The sequence below is a fragment of the Euleptes europaea genome, chromosome 5 (genome assembly GCF_029931775.1).
Source record: "Euleptes europaea isolate rEulEur1 chromosome 5, rEulEur1.hap1, whole genome shotgun sequence".
NCBI classification, from domain to species: Eukaryota; Metazoa; Chordata; class Lepidosauria; order Squamata; family Sphaerodactylidae; genus Euleptes; species Euleptes europaea.
Genome location: NC_079316.1, coordinates 5248290 through 5263878, shown reverse-complemented (window position 1 = coordinate 5263878; position 15589 = coordinate 5248290). Strand labels below are relative to the sequence as shown.

At 49.7% G+C, this 15589-nt stretch overlaps 1 protein-coding gene across 2 annotated transcripts; it reads left to right on the top strand.

Moving 5' to 3' along the window:
• Positions 1-1695: 1695 nt before the first annotated feature.
• On the top strand, positions 1696-15370 carry PCYT1A (phosphate cytidylyltransferase 1A, choline). Of its 2 annotated transcripts, XM_056849732.1 has the most exons (8): positions 1696-1839; positions 5276-5375; positions 8513-8629; positions 10530-10681; positions 10784-10862; positions 11930-12072; positions 13305-13493; positions 15127-15370. In XM_056849732.1, the coding sequence occupies exons 1-8, from the start codon at positions 1723-1725 to the stop codon at positions 15331-15333; spliced, it is 1104 nt and encodes a 367-aa protein (XP_056705710.1). In that variant the 5' UTR covers positions 1696-1722; the 3' UTR covers positions 15334-15370. The 2 variants fall into 2 exon arrangements, with proteins under 2 accessions (XP_056705710.1, XP_056705711.1); XM_056849733.1 differs by lacking the exon at positions 13305-13493.
• Positions 15371-15589: the final 219 nt, after the last annotated feature.

Below are 15589 nucleotides of genomic sequence, written 5' to 3'. Positions count from 1 at the left end.
AAACTAGATTGGTCTCTGCCCCTTTTTGGATGAAAGGAGAAACCACTTCCTCATTCCATTCTGGGATTTTCTGGGTTAAAGAAACAGTCTAGGGGGAGAGAGAGATAATTTGTCCTAGGGGCTTAGGAGGAGAATTTGAATTTCTGGGACTTGTGATAGTCTCTGATCTTAATGTTTGGTACTGCAGACAGAGGAGGAACAGAGAAAAGTGAAGTGACTTCTTAAATTTTCTCACACACCCCCCATGCTTGAGTCATGACTCTGCTCGCAGCAATATTTTGAGTGGCATGGGCAGGTCCTCGCCCAAATTCCAGGTCTGGAGGAGGGGGAGCAGTCCCGGCTTGCTGGCCGATGGGGACAGGGCCAAAAGCTGCCAAATACCCGGAGCAATCTGACAGGAAGTTTAGGTCACACGGCCTGGGGGCACAGAGGGGGCAGCCGAATTCAGTGGGTTGTCATCCCACCCTTGCCTGAAATGCCTTGTCTTCTTTCCTCCGGCTGGCAAGCCGTCCGACTGGCACCCCTGGCCTGACTTTTCCATCTCCTATTCGAAGCCCCATTCTATCTGGCAAGTAGGTCCAGCCCCGCGAAAGGGAGTTAAGTCCAAGGAGAAAGGGAATCGGAAGCAAAAGTCAAGCACAATCTTTCCCCTGGGAGTTTAACTCGCAATTGCCTGAATCAGTCTATGGAGATTCAAAAGGTTTGAGACACGTGGCAGAGGACATGGCCCAAGTTCTGCTTGAACTAGACTTTATTCCTCCACCATTCCTGATAGGTGGAGATATAAGTGTGTGTGTGGGGGGGGGGGACACAAGTGCATGCACCCATTTGGTAAGTCCCATTCAACAAGAGCCAGTGTGGTGTAGTGGTTAGAGCAGTGGTTCCCAAACCTTTTGGGCTACTGCCCCCTTGATTCCACAAACTCAACCCCAGTGCCTCCGACCCTATCCAACAACACAATTGAAGGACCCACCTCTAGCTCCCCCCTGCTGCCCCCTTGCCTCTTGGTGCCCCCATAGGTAATCCTGCTGCCCCTCAGGGGGTGATACTGCCCACTTTGGGAACCACTGGGTTAGACTGTCAGACTAAGACCTGAGAGACCCAGGTTCGAATCCCCACTCTGCCAGGGAAGCTGGCTGGGTGACCTTGGGCCAGTCACACAGCCTAACCTAACTCACAGGGTTGTTGTGAGGATAAAATGTGGGGGAGGAGAATTATGTAAGCCACCTTGGTTCCCCATTGGGGAGAAAGTTGGGGTATAAATGGAGCAAATATAAAAAATAAACTTCCAGCTATACCAGTGCTGCAGAAATGCTGACTTGAAAACTGCCATGCCTAATTTGCCGTGGGACGGGTGTTCTGGATCTTTGGCCTGCTGCCTGAAACTGAGAACTAAAATAAGCCCCTGCTGTCTGTTGCAAACTTCTGTCCGGATTCCAACATTCCGGCTGGGTCATTGGAGAAAGATTTTCCTTACTGCCAACTGGCCTTATTGCACTGCAGCAGATAAGACTGCTTGAGAAAGCGTCTCAGCCAGCTGTATCCATCGTGGGCTCTGTCACTAGCAGGCGTGGTGGCTACGGCCAGTCCCAGTTTGCACCAGGTCTCCTGAGCGTGGAGCTCTTTCCCAGCTGATTTCTCCCCCCCTCCCCCGAGAGTTCAAAGGCAATGCCTTTGTTCCAGCAGGTCTTTCCAGCTGAGCTGCAGGACGCGATTCTTGGGATGGAGCCTCTGGGCTCAGCCAGGCTGAATTCCAGGAAGAGAAGGAAAGAGGGGGTCGGACCCAACGGGGCCACTGAGACTGATGGCATTCCTACCAAGATGCCCCGGAACTGTTTGGTAAGCCGGGTCTGGAGGGAGTGTGAGGGGGGGAATCAACACTGACGTTTCTCGATCAGCTTGCTTTGCACTTGGCACGGATGAGCAGACCCAGAGAAGGGCAGCTGGGATGCTCAAGGAGAGAGGGTGAAGAAAGGCTTTGGATGAGCTTAGGAGAAAGGTGGATGGGAGGGTTTGCTCTTCCAATTCAAAACTGGCACGGAGCTCGCCGGTTCAGTACAGATCAACCAAGGCATCAGTTCACACAGTGTATAATAAGGACATCAGGACCCTGTTGGATCAGACCAGTGGTCCATCTAGTCTGGCATCCTGTTTCACACACAGGCCAACCAGTTCCTCTGGAGGTCCAATCACAGGGCATTGGGGCCCGAGGCCTTCATAAGAACATCAGAAGAGCCCTTCTGGATCAGGCTTATGAGGGTCCATCCAGTCCAGCATCCTGTCTCACACAGTGGCCTGCCAGTCCCTCTGGAAGGCCAAACAAACAGGCCATAGATGCTAAGGCCCGAAGAAGAGAACATCAGAAGAGCCCTGCTGGATCAAACCAGTGAGGGTCCATCCAGTCCAGGATCCTCACTCACGCAGTGGCCCACCAGTTCCTCTGGAGGGCCAACAGGAGAGTATAGAGGCCGAGGCCTTCCCCTGATGTTGCCTTCTGACAGTGGGATTCAGAGTTTGACTGGCTCTGAACGGGGAGGTCTCCTTTAATCACAGGGACTAGTAGCCACTGATGGACATTTTCTCCATGAATCTGTCTAATCCCTTTTTAAAGCTATCCATGCTCATGACCATGAGTTCCTCTACTGGCCACCGGTTCCACAATTCAATTACTTGTTGAGTAAAACGTATTTCCTTTTGTCCGTCCTGAATCTACTGCCCATCAGCTTCATTGGATACCCTTGAGTTCAAGTACTTGGGAAGAGGGAGAAAAAGTTCTCATTGTCAGTTCAGTCTTTGGAACTCATTGCCACAGCATGTGAGGTGCCGAAGTGGTTGCTAAAAGGCCTGGATGGATATGCAGAAGACAAGAGAGTCTTATCTGCAGTCATAATAAGGGAAGCCCACACAAAGTCAGCAGTTTAGGGAATGATCTGTGAGTTGGGTAGCTCCTGACTCAGATCCTTTATCCACTATGAAATCATTGCAAGGCCTTTGGTAAGAAGGAGGGGCAGTGGCTCAGTGGTAGAGCATTTGCTCGGCACGCAGAAGATCCCGGGTTCAATCCCCGGCACCTGCAGTTAAAAGGACCAGGCAGTAGGTCCTGAGACGCTGGAGAGATGCTGCCAGTCAGAGTAGACAGTACTGACTTGGATGGACCCCAAGGGTCTGATTCAGTAGAAGGCAGCTTCATGTGTGAGTGCATTGGCGCACCCCCCCCCCCCAGTTCTGTAACATAGGAGTGAGAATGGAGGCCCACCTCACAGGACTGTTGTTGACATTATTGCAGTTAGATGGGTGCTTTCCACCCTTGGGAAATATGCTATGTGAACACTCTGGTCTATTGCTAGCAGTGATAACCCTAAACACATAAATAACAAGAGACTCCTAGTTTCAGAAGTTGTTTGCCTTTGATCACTGGACACAGGAACTGAACAGCAAGTGAAGGAATCATAGAGTTGGAAGGGACCACCAGGAAATTCACAATGCAGGACATTCACAACTACCCCCCCCAAACCCCCAGTGACCCCTACTCCATGCCCAGAAGATGCCCAAGATGCCTTCCCTCTCATCATCTGCCTAAGGTCATAGAATCAGCATTTCTCGGCACCATCCTCTATATGACAGCCCTTCAAGTACTTGAAGATGGTTATCATATCACCCCTCAGTCTTCTCCTCTCCAGGCTAAACATACCCAGCTCCTTCAACCTTTCCTCATAGGACTTGGTCTCCAGACCCCTCACCATCTTTGTTGCCCTCCTCTGGACACGTTCCAGCTTGTCTACATCTTTCTTAAATTGCGGTGCCCAAAACCGAACACAATACTCTAGGTGGGGTCTAACCAGAGCAGAGTAAAGTGATGCCATCACTTCACATGATCTGGACACTATACTTCTGTTGATGCAGCCCAAGACCGCATTTGCCTTTTTTGTTACCGCATCACACTGCTGACTCATGTTCATTGTTTGGTCTAAGTGGCGTTAAGGATAATTTCTTCAGCTCCTTACACCAGGGATCCCCAGCATAGTGCCTGTGGGCACTGTGGGGGCCCCTGACACTTTTTAGAAACTGGGTAGGGCTGGGTGGGGCTACTGCCCAGAAGGGCTTCTGATGGGCCATTGGAGACCTGACTGGCTATGCAGATTAAAATAACATTGTTTCAGTGGCAGCTGCCACCACAGTGTTGGTTGTATTTTTTCTCTATCAGCTCTCTCCCAACTGTCTCAGAAGAAGAAGAGTTGGTTTTTATATGCCGACTTTCTGTACCACTTAAGGGAGACTCAAACCGGCTTACAATCACCTTCCCTTCCCCTCCCCACAATAGACATCCTGCGAGGTAGGTGGGGCTGAGAGAGTGTGACTAGCCCAAGGTCACCCAGCTGGCTTCGTGTGTAGGGGTCGGGAAACAAATCCAGTTCACCAGATTAGCCTTCACCTTTCATATGGAAGAGTGGGGAATCGAACCTGATTCTCCAGATCAAACACCGCTCCAAACCACCGGTCTTAACCACTACACCATGCTGACTCTCAGCCCCACCTACCTCACAGGGTGTCTGTCGTGAGGAGGGGAAGGGAAGGTGATTGTAAGCCACTTAAAGGTAGAGACAAGCAGGGTATAAAGACCAACTCTTCTTCCCTTGGCTTGGAATGAGGACCCAGATTTCATAATAAGAGCAACTGGGTCACATTTTTTTCTGAAGTTGCCTTTTAGTGAGTCAGACCGCCACAACTGGCAGGGGTTCGCCAAGATCTCAGACAGAAAGTTTTTTCACCTGCCTGAGATCTTTGAATAAGGCCACGTCACAGGCTGATCCTGGGAGCTTATGCAGGTTTCGCTCGTGGCCTCCTTCCCCCAGAGAGCCAGCATTATATAGTGTTTAGACTGTTGGGCTAGGCTCTGGGAGACCCAGGTTTGAATCCTCTCTCTGCCATGGAAGCTTGCTGGGTGACCTTGGGCCAGTCACACACTCTCAGCCTAACCTACCTTACAGGGTTGTTGTGAGGATAAGGAGAATGATTGAAGTTGTTTTGGGGTCCCCATTGAGGAGAAAGATGGGATTTAAGTAGAGTAAATAAAATAAACAGCTCACAGAGTGGGGGGGTGCTGACTGACTGAAATACGCTTTAGCCCATTGATTTATTCAGAGAATTCCACCTCACCCCACAGCATCTTACTAGACAACTTTTGCTTCCCTTTCTAGGTCCCAGTAAACTGTTTTGTCCCTGCAGATGCCTCTTCCCTTGGCTTGGGCTGACGTTTTTTACTTTGTTAACGTAGGGTCTTCGGGAGCCGGCTCCATTTTCTGATGAGCTTAAAGTGGATTACAGCAAGCCATATAGCCGGGTCACATACGAGGAGGCCTTGCGAGGGACCCCGTGTGAGTAGTTCTTATGGGAACCTCGCTGGCGTAAGCGGTGGGCGTCTTTCTCTCTGAACCCTTCCTGCCCTTCACCGGCTGTTAGATAAACTTGACCCTGATCAAGGCAAAAGAGCTCACCTGTCGGTAGGGTTGCCAACTTGAGGGTGGGAAGTTCCTAGACATTTGGGGGCGGAGCCTGGAGAGGGGAGGGTTTGGGGAAGGACCACAGCAGGGTTTAATGCCATTGAGTCCACCCTCCAGAGCAACCATTTTCTCCTGGGGAACTGATCCCTGTTGTCTAGAGATCAGTTGCAATTCCAGGTGATCTCCAGACTCCGTGTGGAGGTTGGCCACCGTACTAAGAAGGAGATAGATCACGATGCGTAGCCGTGTTAGTCTGTCACTAGCAGTAGAAAAGAGCAAGAGTCCAGTAGCACCTTAAAGACTAACAAAATTTCTGGCAGGGTATGAGCTTTTGTGAGCCACAGCTCACTTCTTCTCTTGCTCTTTTCTAGTACTAAGAAAGAGGACAACTTTCTAACATGGCAGATAGGGTTGCTAACTCCAGGTTGGAAAATTCCTGGAATTGTTTTGTTTTGTTGGGGGCACCTGGGCAGGGGAGGGACCACAGCAAGATATAATGCTACAGAGTCCACCCTCCAAAACAGGCATTTTCCCGAGTGGAACTGATCCCTATTGGCTAGACGTCAATAACAATTCCCGGATATCTCCAGGCCCCACCTGGAATTTGGCAACCCAACCTGTGGTACTCCTACACCATCTTGTTGAAACCAGGCTGCCCCCACTCAGAGTAGTTCTGTATAGCGCTTGGCTCCTTTGCACGGGCTGCAGCCCAGTTTCAGTGAGATGCCCTGGGAGGGCAGTGCCCCACGGGTGAGTCCTTTTGCCTCAGTAAGTCACATTTAAATGAGTCCAGAGCTACGACAGTTGCCAAAGCACCTCCTGCAGCCGGCCACGTGGGAGGGGGAGCCAGGCTGGAGCCCACAGAGAGCTGAGCACTGTAGCAGGCACCGTGCCCCCCCTTCCGCTGTTTGCCATACTGCTTGACAGCTCCATGTGCATCAGGAAAAAGCAGAACAGATATTACCGGTATGTTTTTGGAAACTGCTTTGTTGTTGTTGTTGTTTTTAAATACCATGGAAGCCACCAGTCTCAAAATTTGTTTTATTTATTAATGGTGGCTCGGTGGGTGAAGCCAATCACAAAATGGCAGCATGTACACAAAAATTAACATGTTTCAGAGCTGGCCCACAGTGCTTGGGATGTTTTTGCTTTTTGGTCCACGCCCTGACCTGGATGGCCCAGGCTAGCCCAATCTTGTCATATCTCGGAAGTTAAGCAGGGTCAGCTCTGATTAGTACTTGGATGGGAGACCACCAAGGAAATCCAAAGTCATTACACGGAGGCAGGCAATGGCAAACCACCTCTGAACGTCTCCTGCCTTGAAAACCCCACCAGGGGTCACCATAAGTTGGCTTGATTTGACAACACTTCCCACCACCCTGACCATAATAAATTACTTATCGATTGTTTTTGCATCTTTAGTCTCTTCAGAAGCAGGGCCACCCTTTTAAAATCGGGTTCTGGTTTCCTCTGTTTTGCCTAGAGCTGTGAAAGAATAGTGTGGACGTTTCCCCTTCTTTTCTGCTGCAAAGATGTGCCCTTTTTAATCAGTAAAGGTCTGGAAATGTAAGAAAAGATTTGCCAGGGATTCCTTAGGCTGACTCAGCCTCGCCCTCATTCTACACCCCACTTTCACAATGAAATGCAAAATCCCCTTAATCTCCTGTCTGTTAATAGCAGTGTAGTCATCGGAGGGGAAGTCCAGCATTGTTTCATAATGGTGCAGAATATTATAGTTGCTTGGTACCATTTGATGCTTCATTGGAGAAGCACCAGCCCAGGTTTCTGGCAGTCAGGGGCAAGTCAAAGCTGGCAAGCTCAGATCCCCGAACTGTCCAAGCGAGAGTGATCTTGATGCTTTTATCAGGACCGAAGAGCAGTCTTTGGCTCCGGTGTGCCTCGTCTCCCTGCACTTCCCTCACTGGATCACTGGGAACTTGCTGAAGGGAGCTTTGAGTCTCGAAAGCTTACGCCCTGAAAGTCGTGTTGGTCTCTAAGTGCTCCGTGTGTGTGATTTTGCCATCAACTCACAGCTGAATAGCAGCCCGGTAGGATTTTCAAGACAAGAGACGTTTGGAGGTGGTTTTTCCATTGCCTACCTCTGCGTCATGAACCTGGTATTCCTTGGAGGTTGCCTGTCCAAGGCTGACCCCGCTTAGCTTCTGAGATCTGACAAGATCAGGCTAGCCTGGGGCTACGAAGGTCAGGGCTCCCTAAGATACTACTGGACTAGACTCTAGTTATTCTACCACAGGCCAACATGGCTTCCCTCTGAAACAATCTCACTGGATCAGAGGCAGAAGATGGTGGCCAGTTTTGTTGCCTGATGTCCTTCATGTTGCCAGTTCCACTGAAAGCCCCAATTCTGAAGACTCCTTCATGGATATGAGCTTCTCCAGTTTAGTCTGAAGGGGACTGGCCGCACATCAGAAGAAGAGCCCAGCTGGATCAGACCAGTGAGGGTCCATCTAGTCCAGCATCCCATCTCACAGTGGCCAGCCAGTTCAACAACAGGACATAGAGGCTGAGGCCTTCATAAGAACATAAGAATAGCCCTGCTGGATCAGACCAGTGAGGGTCCATCTAGTCCAGCATCCTGTCCCACACAGTGGCTGACCAGTTCCTCTGGAGGTCCAACAACAGGGCCCAGAGGCCCAGGCCTTTATTGGAACATAAGAAGAGCCCTGCTGGATTAGACCAGAGGCCCATCTAATCCAGCATCTCGTCTCACACCATGGCCAACCATTTCCTCTGGAGGGCCAACAAACAGGGCATAGAGGCTGAGGCCTTCCCCTGATGTTCTCCTGGCACTGGGATTCAAGGGTTCACTGCCTTGGAACGTGGAGGCTCCCTTTAGTCACAATGGCTAGCAGCCACTGATAGACCTATCCTCTATAAATCTGTTTGGGCCAAGGATCGGTGTGTGTTGCATGGACTCAGAACCAACTCCCTGGGGTCGGCCAGGTTCCTTATTCATGAACTTAGGTTTGTTTTTCTTGTTCCTCCTCTAGTGGACAGGCCGATCAGGGTTTACGCCGATGGGATATTCGATCTTTTCCACTCTGGACATGCCCGGGCTTTGATGCAAGCAAAAAACCTCTTCCCAAACACATACCTCATTGTAGGAGGTAAGGAAACATTCTGTTCACTTTGGAGGGCGAGGGGGGAGGGATTTGCCTGGCTGGAGGAGCCACATATGTTATGAAGGGAAACTGGCAGAGGTTTTTGCTCAATGATGATCTTAGAACTCAGCTTGGCCTGCTGTGAAATTGATGGATGGCAGGTAGATACAGCAGATGGGGAAAAGAGAAGCCACCTACTTGGTGCTGCGCATAATTCCTTTAATGAATTTATTTATGCTTTTCAGTTATTTACTTTGTTTATATCCCACCTTTTTCCCCACTGGGGATCCAAAGCACCTTTAAATTTTCTCCTGTCCTCCATTTTATCCTCACAACATCCCCGTGAGATAGGTTAGGCTGAGAGAATGTGCGATTAGCCGAAGGTCACCCAGCATGCTTCCATGGCAAAGTGGGCGCATTCAAACCTGGGTCTTCCAGATCCAAGTCATAGGCTGAGAGTATGTAACAGGACCAGGGTCACCCAGCACGTTTCTGTGGCAGTGGTGGAATTTGAATCTGGGCCTCTCAAACCCTAGTCCAACACTTTAACCACTACACCACACCCTCCCTAGCCTTTTGCTTTGCTGCCACCTGGCATGAAAGATGGCCAGGTGCCAAGGAAGTCTTTTTTTATTTGTGCCTCAGTCTTACAACCTAACTTTTAAAAAATTGGTATATTTTTATTTTGTCTATTTTCATTTGTGTGTCACAATCTTACAATCTAACTTTTTTTTAAAAAGTGGGTCTGTTTTTATCTGCCTTTTATTTTTGTGCCGCAGTCTTACAACCTAACTTTTTAACAACAAAAAAAGGGAGTCGCACATTGCTGTACAGGGTTTCTCTCTTGAGCTTTCACATGAGCGCTTTCATGAAAATAATCTAAAAATATGGGTTATTTAGAAAGCCATTGGAGGGGCATGGCATTTTGTGTAGTAATATAAGCAAGGGGCCCTGCCCCAAGGAGATTAAAGTTGTTGAGAGTTGGTGGGAAGGGTTGAGAGTCAATGCAGTGAGGCATGCAAAGGTGTTTTGTGGAGGAGACATGTTGGGGATTGCATCTGGGACCTTCTGCATGCCAAGCAGATGCTCTTGACCCTGGTGGTCCCTTCCAACTCTTTGCTTCTATGATTCTTCCACTGAGCCACGGCCTCTCCCCATTCCAGTGTGGTGTAGTGGTTAAGAGTGGTGGTTTGGTGGATTCTAATCTGGAGAACCAGATTTGATTCCCCACTCCTCCACATGAGTGGCGGATGCTAATCTGGTGATCCAGGTTGGTTTCCCCAGTCCTACACGTAAGGCCAGCTGGGTGACCTTGGACTTTGTGTGGAGGGAAAGGGAAGGTGATTGAAAGCCAGTTTGATTCTCTCTTAAGTGGTAAAAGTCGGCATATAAAAACCAACTCTTCTTCTAAGGTACAGCGGTGAGAACTGGCAGCATTGTTTAAGAGAATAAGAATTGGTTTTTATATGCTGACTTTCTCTATCACTTAAGGGAGAATCAAACCGGTTTACAATCACCTTCCCTTCCCCTCCCCACAACAGACACCCTGTGAGGTAGGTGAGGCTGAGAGAGATATAAGAGAACTGTGTCTAGCCTAAGGTTACCTAGCTGGCTTCATGTGTGGGGAAAGGAATGGTTCAGAGTCTGCCACTTATGTGGAGGAGTGGAGAATCAAACTCGGTTCTCCAAATTAAAGTCCACCACTCCAAACCACTGCTCTTAACCACTACATCATGCTGGCTTCAGGTCGATGTTGCCAGAAATGCAGGAGCCCGTGTGGTTGGGGCGTAATAATGCCCCCAAAGCCCAAGGTTGCCTTTCCAAGGGGTCTGAGATTGGGACCCTTTGCCAGCAAACAATGCCTCTTGCCCACTTTGTTCATGCCTGTTGTTTTCTACTCCTGCAGTCTGCAGCGACGAGCTGACCCACAACTTCAAGGGCTTCACGGTGATGAATGAGGCTGAGCGCTATGACGCTGTGCAGCACTGCCGCTACGTGGACGAGGTGGTGCGGAACGCCCCGTGGACACTCACGCCGGAGTTCTTGGCTGAACACAGGGTAGAGGAGACCGGGGTTGGGGTTGGGCATCCCTTGCATCCTTTGACTGACCCCAAAGGAAGACGTGCGGGGTTCTGACGGCTTCTGTTGTACAACCTGCAGATTGACTTTGTTGCCCATGACGACATCCCGTATTCCTCTGCTGGGAGCGATGATGTCTATAAGCACATAAAGGAAGCCGGTGAGTCTGTGGCAGTGGTAGGAAGAGTAACCAGGCTCAGGCCCGGCTTGTGAATTTCTCTTGAACCAGCATGGTGTAGTGGTTTAAGAGCAGTAGGCTCTAATCTGGAGAACCGGGTTAGCTACCCTGAGTTTCAGGAGAGAAAGTGGGGTATAAATGTTTATAAATAGTGCTGTAGAGGGAGGGTTGGACTCAGAGGAAAGGGGATTTTCAGTTGTTAATCACACACACGTGCAGATTTCTCTGTGGGGGGCCCCATCTTGCACATATTTCTCTGCCCTGAAGGATAACCCTTAAGGCAGCTGATGAAGTCTGCTGTGGCCCATAGAACCTTCTGCTTTAGTAAAGCCCGTTAGTCATTAAGGTGCCAAAGAATCTTTCTTTGCCCTTCTTTTTTTTAAAGCTGGATCCTCCAACGTGAAGAAATTTCTGATGGCAGGTCGAAGGTTTTGAGGAGTAATTGCCGTGGAAGTTCAGGGCTTGGTTGTCTTCATTCTTTCCCTCTCCCAAGCCTTTGCATAACAAGTCCTTCTTCAGGGAGGGAGGAGAGGAGGCTGTGGCTTAGTGGTAGAGCCTCTGCTTGGCATGCAGAAGGTCCCAGGTTCAATCCTCGGCATCTCCAGTTAAAGGGACTGGGCAAGTAGGTGATGTGAAAGACCCCTGCCTGAGACCCTGGAGAGCTGCTGCTGGTCTGAGTAGACAATACTGACTTTGATGGACAAGGTTCTGATTCAGTATAAGGAAGCTTCATAAGAGTCTTTCCATGCTGTAAGCCATTGCTCTACTCTTTGCTTTTTTGACAAACATGATGGTTGAAAATGCGGTTATGGCGACCCCGTAGGACTTTCAAGGCAAGAGACAGACAGAGGTGGTTTGCCATTGCCTGCCTTTGCAAAGTAACCCTGGACTTCCTTGGTGGGGTCATATCTCATATCCCAGTAGAGCCCAGGGCTGACCCTTTCAAGATCTGATGAGATTGGGCTAGTCTGGGCCACCCAGGACAGGGCCTTTTTGACGAACTTGTAGCTCAGCTGTATTCTCATGTTCTCTCTCTCACACCATTGTAGGAATGTTTGCACCAACTCAGAGGACCGAAGGGATTTCCACATCAGATATCATCACCCGCATCGTCCGTGACTATGATGTCTATGCGCGGCGGAATCTACAGAGAGGTTATACAGCCAAAGAGCTCAATGTCAGCTTCATCAACGTGAGTCCAGGGGTGATCCCCCTGCTTCTTTCTGTCATGCGGTTACTTCTGTTGACCAACTGGTTCAAAGAGATGCTGGCCTCTTGCCTTACTCTTGCTTTCATTTGTCTAACTTTTTTTTTATCCTCCAAGAAGCTCAGGGCAGCATTTATAGGGTTCTCTTCATTTTAGTCTCACCACAACAGAGATGGTTTGCCATGGCCTGCCTCTGCTTAGCAGCACTGGACTTCCTTGCTGGTCCCCCATACACGTACTAACCAGGGCTGACCCTGCTTAACTTCCAAGATCTGTTGAGATCAGGCGAGCCTGGGCCAGCCAGGTCAGGGCTTAGAGGCATTAACTGCCCCAACGTCATCCAGTGAGCTTCACAGCTAAGTAGCGATTAGAATGATTATTTACTGTTGTAATTGCCATACTGAGCTATACACGCTCTGCATCCATCTGCATTGCATACCCAAATTCTGTGTCTTCAGGTGCAGATGCAAAATAGATATCTAATTTTCTGCTAAATACAGGAAATGCTAAGAAGCAGAGCATGGAAGTTCCATCCCTTGACCACTGGAAGTCACACTCAGCCTTTTTTCCTGGCCTCAGACATTCCCCCAGGCCCTGCCTGAATGTCTCTGCTATTGTCTGATACAGTCCTGGATTCTGATGAAGGGAGCTTCGACTCTCGAAAGCTCATGTCCCCAACATCTTGTTGGTCTCTACAGTACTACTGGACTTGAATCTGGCTGTTGTGTTGCAGACCAACATGGCTATCCTCTGAAACAGTCCTATACCCTTGTGAGACTTGTTTTAAAAAACAAGCAGAGGGAACAGACCCTGGTACACCCAGGATCTCTGCATCAGATAAAGGAAGTGGTTCATGTGAGCTGTGGTTCCATTTTTCCCCTAGAAAGTCTTTTGAATGTAGAACTCAGCTCCTGTCCATTGTCAGGAAACAAAGAGGGCAGTAGGGAAGAGCTGCCGATATTCCAGGCCAGCTCTGTGCCCTTTAGACACGGCTCTTCTTGCCATTTTTCTTTTGCACAAGATGCCAGACTTTGAGAAATCCAGATCTTGCTGTCAGAACGAAGACATTTCATTGATGCAATCTGTTTTTGGTAACAATTTTGAGTGTTTTTTTCTACACTGAATTTGAACTTGCCTTATGGGGGAGAGTGCATGCCATCCTGGCCTTGTGGGCTTCCGGCATCACTACCTACCCAAATTCCCTATTTTTTTTCCAGGAGAAGAAGTACCATTTGCAAGAGCGTGTTGATAAGGTGAAGAAGAGAGTGAAGGACGTGGAAGAAAAGTCCAAGGAGTTTGTCCAGAAAGTGGAGGAGAAAAGCATTGACCTCATCCAGAAATGGGAGGAGAAATCCCGCGAGTTCATCGGCAACTTCCTGGAGATGTTTGGCCCCGAAGGAGCGCTGGTAATGAGCCACAAAACCCCATCCATCCTAACTCTGCCTCACCCTCAGGCTTGGAGGCACCCTCGTCCTTTGTATTGTGCTTTGCGGCAGGTTCCACGCAGGACCTTCATGTGGTCAGGTCCCAGAGCTCATAACTTCATTGGGGACCGACAAGATCTACTATTATTGGGGGGGGGGGAGTTCTTCCTGTCCACTTTCTCCATCCCATGCCATAACAAAAATGGGAGTTCTCAGGGTTGAGGGTTGAGGGATAGGATGCTGGACTAGATGGACCACTGGTCTGATCCAGCAGGGCTCTTCTGATCTTCTACTGAAGGCCTTGGCCTCTGTGCCCTGTTGTTGGACCCCCAGAGGAACTGGTTTGCCACTGTGTGAGGCAGGATGCTGGACTAGGTGGACCCTCACTGGTCTGATCCGGCAGGGCTCTTCTGATGTTCTCATGAAGGCCTCGGCTTCTATGCCCTGTTGTTGGAACCCCAGAGGAACTGGTTGGCCACTGTGTGAGACAGGATGCTGGACTAGATGGACCCTCACTGGTCTGATCCAGCAGGGCTCTCCCTATGTTCTTATCGGCATCAATAGGCTAGTCTGAGAAAAAGTGATTGATCCCATAACTTTGTAGCTGAGTGGGGACTTGGAACTTCTAGCCCAGTACTCTAGCCAATGACCTGCACTGCCTCTCCAGGGGTCTGTAATGGTTCAAGGCATGTGGATTCCCAAGAATTCTGAGGGGTTGCTTCATTTTTTAAAATTGAGTTTAGACAAGCGGCAACACGTTTACCCATATCAAATGTACAAAAAGGATCTGGAAGAATTTTTGTCCCTGCTGTAATGGGAATTCATGAAATGAATAAATAGGCACTAAATTTTTTGAAAGGACCCTGCAGCATCTCCCTCACTGTTTATCCACATAAATTCTGTGAGTGCATCCGTTTTTGGGATAAGATCCAAGACTTACCCAAACAAGAACATCAGAAGAAGAGCCCTGCTGCGTCAGACCGGTGGTCCATCTGGTCCAGCATCTTTGTCTCACACAGCAGCCAACCAGTTCATCTGGAGGACTGCAACAGGGCATTGAGGCTGAGGCCTTCATTAAAACATCAGCCCTGCTGGATCAGAACAATGATGGCCCATCTAGTCTATCATCTTGTCTCACACCATGGCAAAACAGTTCCATGGCCAAACGGAGCATAGAGGCTGAGGCCTTCCCCTGATGTTGCCTCCTGGCACTGGGATGACTGCCTCTGAACGGGGGGGGGGGGTTTCCCTTTTAGTAACCAGGATATAATCCAGAGAAGTAGGAAAGGTAGGAATCATAATTTTGTCATCTTTAAGTCCCAAAATCGAAACCTGTCAGAACAGGTTTCTGGGAAGGGTTGTGGCTCAGTGGCAGAGCATCTGCTTGGCATGCAGAAGGTCCCAGATTCAATCCCTGGCATCTCCAGTTAAAGGGACTAGGCAAGTAGTTGATATGAAAGACCTCTGCCTGAGACCCACTGCCAGCCTGAGTAGATAGTACTGACTTTGATGGACCGAGGGTCTGATTCAGTATAAGGCAGCCTCAAGTGTTCATGTATGTGTTCATTGCTTTAAAGCTTCAGGCCGGCTTCTTAAACCTTTCTCTTCCCTCCAGAAACACATGCTGAAGGAGGGCAAGGGCCGCATGCTGCAGGCCATCAGCCCCAAGCAGAGCCCGAGCAGCAGCCCCACACACGACCGCTCCCCCTCGCCTTCCTTCCGCTGGCCCTTCACAGCCCGGACGCCGCCCTCCTCCCCGGCCAGCCTCTCCCGGAATAAGTCTACGGTCGCCTACGACATCAGCGAGGACGAGGAGGACTGAGCAGGGAGGGGAGCGTCGCGGATTCGGAACGGGCGGATCCCACCTCCAGAGGCAAAGAGGACCACCGGGGAGTGCCAGGAAGCAAGCGCCCAGAGGCTGGCTGTGTTGCGGGGCCCTCTGGGGGAGACCCTTTCATCTCAGAATAAGGGGGGGAAGTGGGACACGGCGTCATCTTTTCCAGCAATTTCTCCTCTCCCCTTTTATCACTTTTTTCCTGTCGGTTTCTGGGGGAAGAGGGGGAAGGGAAGCGTGGCTC